Source organism: Sphaerodactylus townsendi, linkage group LG12 (assembly GCF_021028975.2).
Source record: "Sphaerodactylus townsendi isolate TG3544 linkage group LG12, MPM_Stown_v2.3, whole genome shotgun sequence".
NCBI lineage: Eukaryota > Metazoa > Chordata > Lepidosauria > Squamata > Sphaerodactylidae > Sphaerodactylus > Sphaerodactylus townsendi.
The window spans coordinates 50,749,069-50,760,604 of NC_059436.1; the positions used below are offsets into that span (position 1 = coordinate 50,749,069).

General features: G+C 46.2%; 1 protein-coding gene across 1 annotated transcript in view; it reads left to right on the top strand.

Annotated features, from left to right (window-relative positions):
* GLE1 (GLE1 RNA export mediator) overlaps positions 1 to 10,919 on the top strand; it is a 35,167-nt gene extending 24,248 nt beyond the window's left edge. Inside the window, exons 10-17 of the mRNA XM_048512219.1 lie at positions 502 to 644; positions 1,626 to 1,816; positions 4,503 to 4,632; positions 4,971 to 5,075; positions 6,480 to 6,562; positions 8,625 to 8,688; positions 9,785 to 9,962; positions 10,030 to 10,919. Coding sequence (XP_048368176.1) covers positions 502 to 644; positions 1,626 to 1,816; positions 4,503 to 4,632; positions 4,971 to 5,075; positions 6,480 to 6,562; positions 8,625 to 8,688; positions 9,785 to 9,853 — 785 coding nt within the window. The 3' untranslated portion in view covers positions 9,854 to 9,962; positions 10,030 to 10,919. The remainder of the gene's footprint in view (positions 1 to 501; positions 645 to 1,625; positions 1,817 to 4,502; positions 4,633 to 4,970; positions 5,076 to 6,479; positions 6,563 to 8,624; positions 8,689 to 9,784; positions 9,963 to 10,029) is intronic.
* Positions 10,920 to 11,536: the final 617 nt, after the last annotated feature.

An 11,536-nucleotide genomic window follows, 5' to 3' on the forward strand; every position in this document is an offset into this window, starting at 1 on the left:
TATCTTCATATGTTCATCAAACTGCATTTTCTTTGAGTTCTGAAATTTTAAACAAGGTTGTCTGTACTATTCTTTGGCTTCTCTTTATCCTTACCTAGCTCCAGCCGTAACTCATGCTTTTATTCTTACTTTGCAACTGGGAGTATATAGTTGCCTTTGTAAGACTGCTTAGAAACAGTTTAAATTTGATTACCTTACTGTTGTTGCTTTTTGTCACTCTAAGCCCGTGCTGGCAAACCTTTGGCACTCCAGATGTTATGGACTACAATTCCCATCAGCCAATTGGCCATGCTGGCAGGGCCTGATGGGAATTGTAGTCCATAACATCTGGAGTGCCAAAGGTTCGCCACCACTGCTCTAAGCTGATCCATTCATCATAAGAGTTTCAGGTGGATTATTGTAGTTTCACCATCTGTGTCTGATTAAGGCATATTACCTTAATCCATTTTCCCTCTTGAATATTATGCAGCCCTCCTCAATCTTCTGTGCTTGTCTCCACAGGTTCCCAGGTGAAGGAGATATTTGATAAGATCAATAATTTCCTTTCAGGAAAGTCAGTACAGAGTGGTGGACGCAACATAACTGTTACTCAACATCCTCAGGGCCTGGAGTTTGCTTATTTCAAGCTGGCAGAAAAGTTTGTGGTAAGCACACAGACCTCTCTTCTCTTCTCCTATCTACCAGAAGAGAGTTTTCTTCCTAGCATATTGTATCACCTAGAATCCAGACACCAAGATTCTGTATGTATTCTTGATTGTGTATCTTCTCCTTGCTCTCTTAATCAGAGCAAGGACACCTAATTGATCTACTTTTCCCCTTCCTTTGAGACTACTGGGGTGAATTTGGCACCCCCACTTTGAGAGGGCTGTTTTGGTCTATCCTGGAGTCCCCAACCTCTTTGAGCCTGTAGACACATGTGCAATTTTGAGAAGGGGTGGTGAGCACCATTCCAAAATGGCTGCCTCTGAAAGCAAGATGAACCCCCTGCTGTTGCAGGGGGTGGAGCCAAACACAGTATTCGTGGCCAAAGAACTGTAGTATATGCTGCCACAGGAGGTGGTGATGGCCACTAACCTGGATAGCTTTAAAAGGGGCATGGACAGATTGATGGAGGAGAAGTCGATCTCTGGCTACCAATCTTGATCCTCTTTGATGTGAGATTGCAAATGCCTGAGCAGACCAGGTGCTCAGGAGCAGCAGCAGCAGAAGGCCATTGCTTTCACACCCTGCACGTGAGCTCCCAAAAGACATCAGAGTTAAAACATAATTTGATCCAATACTTGAATGTATTCGGCCATGCTCTTGTTTCAAGTAGGTTCTGGCCAGTTTCTAAGCATAGAGCAGCATATGGTACAGAGTGTGGTCATCCGAGTATTTTACAGGGGAAACCAGATTGTATTCTTTCTATATTGTGTTCTATATTGATTCGGGATGTCCTCCCCCATCAGCCCCAGCAAGAATATCTCAGGTGGCCAGGCGAGTCTTTTCAGGCTGCTGCGCCCGGTCCCTTGGGAGCTCATCTTCCTTGCCTCGGGTGCAGAACTCTGTGAGCTCAAGTGGCCTTTTCTGTTGTCATCGTTGAGCTTGACGGAGGGACTGTGCGGCTCTTCACTGACTGTTTTCAGAAACAAGGAGAGGAGGAGGTGGCTTCGCATCACGAGGCAGCTTTCCCCATCGCGGTGGTGGCTTCCGGCGTCTGGGAGCTGCACCCCAAGGTCGGAGACCTCATTCTGGCACACCTGCACAAAAAGTGTCCTTACGCTGTCCCGTTCTACCCAGCACTGAAGGAAGGCACGCCCCTGGAAGAATATCAGAGGTAATTGGGCCACACTAAAATGTCCATCTGGGAAACTCCCCCTCCTGGGTTAAGCAAGACGCTCCTGTGTGGCCCCTCTTGGTGGTTTCCACTCACACTGGGATAGGCCTAAGGCGAGAGTGAAAGGGTTGCTCTACTACAGTGGTGGAGAACCTCTGGCACTCCAGATGCTATGGACTACAATTCCCATCAGCCCCTGCCGGCATGGTCAATTGGCCATGCTGGCAGGGGCTGATGGGAATTGTAGTCCATAACATCTGGAGTGCCAGAGGTTCTCCACCACAGCTCTACTACCTTGTTTCCCCGAATATAAGACATCCCCAGAAAATAAGCCGTAGTAGAGGTTTTGCTGAAGTGCGAAATATAAGGCATCCCCCGAAAGTAAGACGTAGCCAAGTTTTTGTTTGGAAGCATGCCCGATGGACAGAACACAGAAAAATAAGACATCCCCTGAAAATAAGACATAGGAACATTCAGCTTAGCAAGACCATTTGCACAAGCTTATCCGACCTAGACCAAACCACTTAAAGAAGCAGCCCCAGCAATTAAGACTTGTTCTCCTTTTACTGAAGGTTCTGGGCGTGTATATTGTTTGCAGGAATGTCATAAATCAGTGGAAACAAAGTTGTTAACTGTTATTTTGCTAATCAGTTGCAATGGGTCAAAGTTTGAATGGAGCCAGCAAGAAAGCAAGAAAATCTGTTCTTATTTTAATCCTGTGTTGCACAGTGGCCAATCGCAGTGCAGGACTCACTTCCAGCCAAGCGTCATACGCAGCTTGCCTGGAAGTGAGTCCCACGCAGTAGTTGGGTAGAAGTGCGTAGGAGCCCTGGGGGGTGGGGATAGGAGCCCAGGGGGTTGCAGCTGACATTGGGAGGCCAGAAGGAGAAGAGAGGCAGGAACGGTTGCCCCCCCTCAGTGAGTGCATTTACCCCACAAAGTTTTCTAGCGCCCATTGTATTTCTCATTCAATGGACTTTACTGCTAGTACTACGTTGATCTTAGCCGATAGGCCGAGAAGCGATGTTTTACTGCCAGTAAAGGAGCAGCAGTGGCGTAGGAGGTTAAGAGCTCGTGTATCTAATCTGGAGGAACCGGGTTTGATTCCCAGCTCTGCCACTTGAGCTGTGGAGGCTTATCTGGGGAATTCAGATTAGCCTGTACACTCCCACACACGCCAGCCGGGTGACCTTGGGCTAGTCACAGTTCTTCTGAGCTCTCTCAGCCCCACCCACCTCACAGGGTGTTTGTTGTGAGGGGGGAAGGGCAAGGAGATTGTCAGCCCCTTTGAGTCTCCTGCAGGAGAGAAAGAGGGGGATATAAATCCAAACTCTTCTTCTTCTTCTAGTATCATCAAATAATCTGCTTCATTCCAGAAGGTGTACCTTTCAATGTTATCGTTTAATATATAACTCATGCCATGCTGTCAGACTTCAGCAACTTGCATCCTGGATTCTAGGTTAAACAAGTTAAAATATCACGTTGACCAACTTAGGTTTGAATTAAAAACCGTGGCTTGTTCGTCCACCACGAGGGTCACAAACCGCATAAGAACCTTAAAGTGATCAACCCATCACCAGCCCTGGAGAATGTTGTGCTTTGTACATTTGCTTTGACTTCAGAAAGTTAAAGCAAAACCTTCAGAAGAGGAAGAAGAGTTGGTTTTTATACTCCACTTTTTTCTTCTGCAAGGAGTCTCAAAGGGGCTTACAATCACCTCCCCTCCCTCCACCACAGCAGTCTCCTTCAGAGAGAACTGTGACTACCCCAAGGTTACCCAGCAGGCTTCACATGGAGGAGCAGGGAAAGAAACCCAGTTCTCCAGATTAGAGTCCGCCGCTCTTAACCATTACACTATACTCTTAACCATTACACTATTTTCTCTCTTTCTCACAATACTAGAACCAGGGGGCATTCATTGAAAATGCTGGGGGAAAGAATTAGGACTAATAAAAAAGGAAACACTACTTCACGCAACGTGTGATTGGTGTTTGGAAGATGCTGCCACAGGAGGTGGTGATGGCCACTAACCTGGATAGCTTTAAAAAGGGCTTGGACAGATTTATGGAGGAGAAGTCGATCTCTGGCTCCCAATCTTGATCCTCCTTGATCTGAGATTGCAAATGCCTTAGCAGACCAGGTGCTTGGGAGCAGCAGCAGCAGCAGAAGGCCATTGCTTTCACATCCTGCATGTAAGCTCCCAAAGGGCCACTGCAAGTAGCAGAGTGCTGGACTAGATGGACTCTGGTCTGATCCAGCAGGCTAGTTCTTATGTTCTTATGTACTGGCTCCCAGGTATTGGCACTAATACTTAAATTTGTCACCTCTTCTTTGTGCAAGCCATATTCTGATTCTCCTGGTGACTGTTTCAAAGTTAACTTAGAATTTGTTTTGGCTTTACAATGTATTTGTCTTGCATTCTCAACACTGCAAGTCTTTGCCACGCATTCCAAGGCTCGGGCAATTCTATCTTAGGATTTCTATTCCACTCTTTCTATTTGTGCGCTCATAAATCCATATTGTATCTCTAGAAAATAGGCATTTGAGGGTCTTGTACTTCAGTTGCTAGCAATTGATACTGTCAGGTAGTTGGAGCGAAGATGGCCAAGGGAGAGCTGTCCTTGGGCTCTCCTCTGCAGTTGATTTGGATGTGCTGCTAACCATTTGTGTTTCTTCTGGCACACAGGATGCTGGGTTACCAAGTTATAGATTCAAAGGTAGAGCCGCAGGATAACTTCCTGAAACGCATGTCTGGGATGATCCGCTTGTATGCTGCTATCCTCCAGCTTCGGTGGCCTTATGGAAGCAGTCAGGGGGTGCGTTCACCTTCTTGCAATTGTTTATCTGTGCAGTAGATATTTTAAAATTGTTCTCCATTCTTTGCTTGAGCTTCTGCCGTCCCATCATTCTTTTTCAGGGGAGGGGCTAGGACAGGCATGCGTTCTGTTTGGGAGAATTTCGGAGACGGGGGCAGAACCTTAGGCTTAGGGACTTTGGAAAGCTGACTCCAAACCACTCCATCGTTGGTTGCCTAGCAATATGACTGGATTGAGTTTGGAAGAGGAGCCCGTGCAGCTTAAAAACTCTAGTGGTTCGTAGAACCATACTTCAAAGGCAAACAACAGGATTCATATGTATCTGTTGTGTTTTTTAGAGTCATCCTCATGGACTGAACCACGCTTGGCGTTGGCTGGCACAAATGCTGAACATGGAGCCTCTGGCAGATGTGACGGCCACACTTCTGTTTGACTTCTTGGAGGTACGTTCCTACCATCTGCTGTTCCCTTTAAGAAAGAAACACTAACTATGAATTTCTGAGCACCTTTTTTATTCATTCATTCTGACCATTTCATTTCATTTCATTTCATTCATTCATTTCATTTCATTTCATTTCATTTCATTTCCATTATTTCCATTTCTTTTGGGACTTTATATCAGCCTCCCCTATATCCTCCGGAGGGCCCCGGGCGGTGTACAACGTACAGTCACAATACAATCATAAAACAGCTAAAACCTTTAAAAGCAGCGATAGAAAAAATGAAAGACTAAGCATAATAAATAAGATGAATATAAGTGGCGTCCGGCAGCCTCATGTCCTTCTACACCCAAGGAGTGAATAGGCATCACAAGTTTTCCCTCTCCAGAGCCATCTGTGCCACTGATTGCAAGCAGGTAATTATCAAAAATATGTATCCATGAAGTGAAAAAAATTGGAGGCTGACCTGGAATTTGCAGGAAAAAAAATGGTGCTGGCAGATTCAAAGGCAAAAAAATCCATCTCATTCTTGTCGCCAATTTGTTATGTCTGTTTAAAAATGCCTCCATCCTTGTCTGTTTGCTAGTCTCGAACCAAAAACATTTAAAAACACATCCCGCAGCTGCCTTCGCTCCCACTTTCTACATCTCCCTTAAACATACAGCTCTCCCTGTAATAACAGGTCTCTTAAAGAAACATGCACACACCTACGCCACAGCAGCACAAGGCAGCTTTGTGTGTGCATATGGTGTCCTGGAATGGGTTATGTCCAGAGGTGGGATCCAGCAGGTTCTCACAGGTTCCCGAGAGTAGGTTACTAATTATTTGTGTGTGCTGAGAGGGGGTTACTAATTGGTGATTTTGCCACGTGATTTTAGCCTTAGTTACGCCGCTCCTCTCAGCAGTAGCGCGCAGAACTTGAAGCAGTCTAGCAGGAGCCTGCGCCTGCGTGCACTCGTTTCCTGCCAAGGACCAGCGCAGCGGCTAAGCGTTCCATGCCACAGCCCCGCCCAGAAGTGCCCCGCCCCTGGAATGCCCGGCCACGCCCCCTTCGTGCCCAGCCCCATTGGCGCTACGCCACAGTTTGAATCCCACCACCATGGGAACCTGTTACTAAAATTTTTGGATCCCACCACTGGTTATGTCTCCTCTCATTCAGAAGAGGCTGCCGTGAAAAGCTGTTCCCTTCTTTCCTGTCTTGTCCAGTCTACAGAGTCAGAGTTGTTTGAAGCTGTTGTTCTATTGTGGCTTAAAAAAAATTTCAGCAACTTGGCATGTGGATCTTAGTCCTTCCGTAGTCTTGCAGCATTAAATCCACAGTTTTATTGCTAGTTTTATTGCTTTTCATTCATCTGGTTCACTTTGGAAGCTGTTGCCTTTTCTCTCCCCCTGTTTTTTACTACACAGGTTTGCGGGAACGCTCTCATGAGGCAATACCAGGTGCAGTTTTGGAAGATGATGCTACTTATCCGAGAAGAGTATTTCCCAAGGTACAAGGAGATGGGTGACTGATAATGCAGGAACCTTCTTCCTGTAAAACCAGGACAAGGGCCCGCTTCCTCCAAATCTAAAGAGGGACATTTCCTCTCCATCTCCCACTTGTGCCTGAAGTGATGGAGTAAAGTCATTCTTGTGGATTGCAGCTGATAAGACTGTCTTGAATGTCACAGCAGAATCTTTTGAGTTGGTCCGGGATCTTTTATCCCACTTTTCAGATGTCGCTTGCCTCCCAGAGCAAGCCACAGTAGTTAAATGTCAATATTTGATGCTGCCAGAGGGGACAAGATACAAATGGAAATGAGGCTGGAATGGAGGGGAATGCCAACTCTCCTGTGACCAGTGGTCCTCTAGCCGGTAACAGGTGGGCCTTTTGCATTATGAATAATACTTAGAAGAAGGACAAGAGTTGGTTTCTACATCCCGCCTTTCTCTACAACAAGGAGTATCAAAGCAGCTTACAATCGCCTTCCCTTCCTCCCCCCACAAGAAGAAGAAGAAGAGTTTGGATTTATATCCCCCCCTTTCTCTCCTGCAGGAGACTCAAAGGGGCTGACAATCTCCTTGTCCTTCCCCCCTCACAACCAACACGCTGTGAGGTAGGTGGGGCTGAGAGAGCTCCGAGAAGCTGTGACTAGCCCAAGGTCACCCAGCTGGCGTGTGTGGGAGTGTACAGGCTAATCTCAATTCCCCAGATAAGCCTCCACAGCTCAGGCGGCAGAGCTGGGAATCAAACCCGGTTCCTCCAGATTAGATACACGAGCTCTTAACCTCCTACGCCACTAGTACCTTATGAGGTAGGTGAGGCTGAGAGAGTTTAGAGAGAACTGTGACTAGCCCATGGTCCCCCAGCGGGTTTCACGTGGAAGAGTGGGGAAATAGAGTCCACATAGCTCTCCCAGATGCTAGTCCCGCTGCGCATACGTGCTGGATCTCTAAATATGGGAAACAGTGAGCACATCTTTCCCATCCCATCCTCTCATTCAGCATCCTTTTTCTTGTAGGGTTTGTTCTCAAGATCCTTTCCCACTTCTGTATTTTGAATCCTTCTATCTTGTCCATAGCAATCCTTGAGCTGTAGTGTTTGGAACTGGTAGACTGTATTGTGGCCGTTAAGATCTCAAACCAGGTCTTTAAGTAGGGAAGTACAACTATTTTCTCAATATTGGGGCATTGGTTCTACTAACACACCCTGAAGTAACCGAGACCTTCTTGATAGCAGAATTGAGCGGTGCTACTCAGAGTAGACAAGCGGTCTTGTACAGCAAACCCCCACCTTCATGAAGAAAAACTCCACACAGCTGTTTCATTCAAAAGAAGGCTTTTACCATTGAGTTGCTCTATGTACAAGATACTATATACAAACTAGAATAATAAGCAGTCCAACAAAGTGCTTCGCCAGGCCCTTGTTTCCCTAAGGAACAAAGTCACAATACATTGCTGTTGCTTATATACATGGTTCCACCAATCACTGTAAAGGTCACTTGCATCTGGTTAGAACCGGTTTGTTTGCTGTCGGATCAGTCCTTTCTTGCTGACTCATACCTCTGCTGGATAGGATATGATCACCGTGATCTAACTGTCATGACACTTCTTTGCCACAATATCTCTTCTTTGGCTTCAAGTGTTGTTCAGATTGTCTGCTGTAACATTTCAAATCATAGGTGTCAAACTCGCGGCCCTCCAGGTGTTATGGCCTACAGTTCCCATCATCCCCTGGCAGCATGATGCTGGCCACTCGCGGCCCTTCAGATGCTATGGACTACAGTTCCCATCATCCCCTGCCAGCATGGTGCTGGCCACTCGCGGCCCTCCAGATGTTATGGACTACAGTTCCCATCATCCCTGCCAGCATGATGCTGGCCACTCGCGCCCTCCAGATGTTATGGACTTCAGTTCCCATCATCCCCTGCCAGCATGATGCTGGCAGGGGATGATGGGAACTGTAGTCCATAACATCTGGAGGGCCGCGAGTTTGACACCTGTGTTTTAAATACTTGCTGGCTTGCTGTAACATTTTAAATACTTTTGGCAAATGTCTCTTATTCTCTGCAGAATTGAAGCAATTACTAGTACTGGAGAAATGGGCTCCTTTATGAGGTTCAAGCAGTTCTTAGAGGTAAGGTGCCCTTCCCTACTCTCTTCACTTTAAGACGGACTTAAATATTTTCATTGCGCTGCTTCCTCCTTGTTTGGATGGCCGGCTTTTTCAGGATCTGCTCCTAGAGTGTCTGTTCTCATGCAAAGAGAGTTTTTCTGGTCCTTTTGTAAGATGTTTACAGAATTACGCATTCATCAGGGAGCAGTACCAGGTATAGCGCTTGTCGGTGCAATAGATCTTCCCCTAAAAGCAAACACATTCTCCACAAAGAACATCCCACCCCCAAGCCTATTCTATCCAGCCACTGGAAACTGTGTTTGTCTGTGTTGTGCTAGTTGCATTACGAAGCTCTGTAGCAGGGGCCTCCAACCTCCCAGGCACCTGCCAAATGTTTTAGAAAATGGGCAAGCCCGGTATGGCTTTTCCCCAGTAAGGCTGCTGATTGGCCATTGGAGATTTAATTGACAGTGTAGATTTTTTAAAAAACATCGCTTTTGACAGCAGCTGCCACCACAGCACAAGAATCTTCATGGCATAATGAAAGATGAGTTGCAACAGCCATTTTGTGGCTGGCCCCACCTCCTTTGGCAGCCATTTTATATTTGTGCCTACCATGCTGTGGCAAAATTCCAAAGCTGCTCACAGGCTCAATAAAGTCGGGGCCCTGCCCTGTGGTTTCTCTTTAGCCCTACCAGAAAAGGGGCATGTTGGTGCTAGCTGTCACAGACTGGGCCTTTTAGTGCCCGCTGAGAAAATGTCCTCAGCTAACTCTGGAATCAGCTGAGCTTGTCCATTAACATTGAGTCCTGTTCTACAAAAGAAGTCTTTAATTTGGTTGCCCTGTTGTAGCACCTGAGTTCACTGTATCATTTAGCTTTTCTGCTCTAAATTCAAATGAATCCTAGGTTGCTTGTTGCTCGCCCAAAAATCTGGTCGGTGGCGTCACATGCTCCAACTTGTGGAGAGGTGGAGCAGTGCGGCAAAAGCCTTGTGCTGGCTTGCACGCATCATCGTCCGCCTCTTCATAAATCACAGTGACTTCTGCAATGTCTGTTATCTTCCAGCTTGCAGTTGAGTGCCCAGTTTTTTTAAACCGTCTTTTCCTCTCTTCCAGAAATGTTTGCAACGGAAGGAAATTCCTTTACCCAAGGGCTTTTTGCCACCATCTTTCTGGAAGTTATGATTTGGATTGTCCTGTGTTCATCTTCGCCTGGAAGTTCAAAGAATGGGCTGCCCTGCGGGCCGGAAACCAGTGACGTCTCCAGAGACGGTTTCATATTGCAGGGGTCTTCGTCTGGTATTCTCCAGATACCGATAGATTCGCACCCCGCTATCTTTACCACTTGGCCATGCTGGCAGGGGCTGATGGGAATTGTAGTCCATGAACATCTGGAGGGCCGTAGTTTGAAGACCCTTGTCATATTGGATCAACACCGCAGCTTGGCCCTGCTCCGAGAGCTATTTGTGCTCAGCAGGATTCAGGCCTTAATATTTTGTGAAGAATTTTGAAAATGTCTCTGTTTAATTGGGCCAGCTCTCTGTAACAGGATATGCCGGAACACAATATTAGCAATTATTACCAGCTCCCCCCACCCTCCCAACTCTTTTCAAGCTATCGGAATGCCTTTCACTGTTCCAGAGGACTCCACGGAGCCTTTGAAATTGCACATGCTGAATATATGCACTGAATGTGTCTCTGTCTTAGGAGTACTGAGATCAGAAATGAAAAAAAATATTTTTAATACTATCGAGGTATTTTAATGGCTTGGTTGTTTTGCGGAAAGACGTTTCATTTGGTTGACATGCTGTATATTCCTTAATCCCTTTTTTTGCAATTTTTGTATTTAATTGTATTTGAGAAGAAGCTGCTGCATTTTGCTCCTGCTTTTGTGAGGACAGGGGAAATTGTCTTCCTGTTCACGCATTTCAATTGCAGCCAAAATCGGTGGATTAAATGGTGAGGGTACGTTTATAAAATCATGCATTAGTGCTGTCCAGTAGAGGAAGCCTTGCTTTGATTGGCTTTAACTGAACTTCATGTGGACTGGATGCAAGGACAGAGTGTTGTTGCTCAGAAGGGAATGGCGACTGCTTTCTCCTTCACAGCCCTCCTATCCATTCGTCTTGTGCAGGGAACACTGAATTAAGTTCTTGTACTGGTACGCTACTTTGATGGGTGTTATGAGAATACACTGCTGCAGAAAACTGTTTTTAAAATAATTAAAAATTGAGTTTCATTTTTGCGTGAAGAAGCGCTTCCTTTTGTCTTTCCTAAATCTGCCAGTTTGAACTTGCTGAGTTTTTTTAATTCATTTAATTTTTATACCGCTCACCCCAAAGGGCTCTGAGCGGTGTACAACATAAACAACATAACTTAGCAAAAGAGCACTCTCATAATTTAAATCTAAACACAATATAAATATAGGCACTAAACATTAAAATAATTAAGGCCATTTAAAGCACAGCATACAAAATATAGCGCCCGGACGATCTAAAAAGAGCAGCAGTGGCGTAGGAGGTTAAGTTTCTCCGGGTGGTATTCAATCTGGAGGAACTGCTTCGGATTCCCAGCTCTGCCTCTGAGCTGTGGAGGCTTATCTGGGGAAGCCCGACAGCCTGTGCACTTACACACGCCAAAGGGTGACCTTTAGGCTATTCGCCGCTTTTCCTGAGTTCAGTCTCTACCCAATTCTACCTCACAAGGTGTTTGTTGTGAGGGGGGAAGGGCAAGGATATTGTAAGCCCCTTTGAGTCTCCTGCAGGAGAGAAAGGGGGGATATAAATCCAAACTCCTCTTCTCTTGAGAGGGAGACAGAAAGGCCCATAGGTGAATAAGGGCCACAGAAGGGAAGAGAGGGGGCACCAT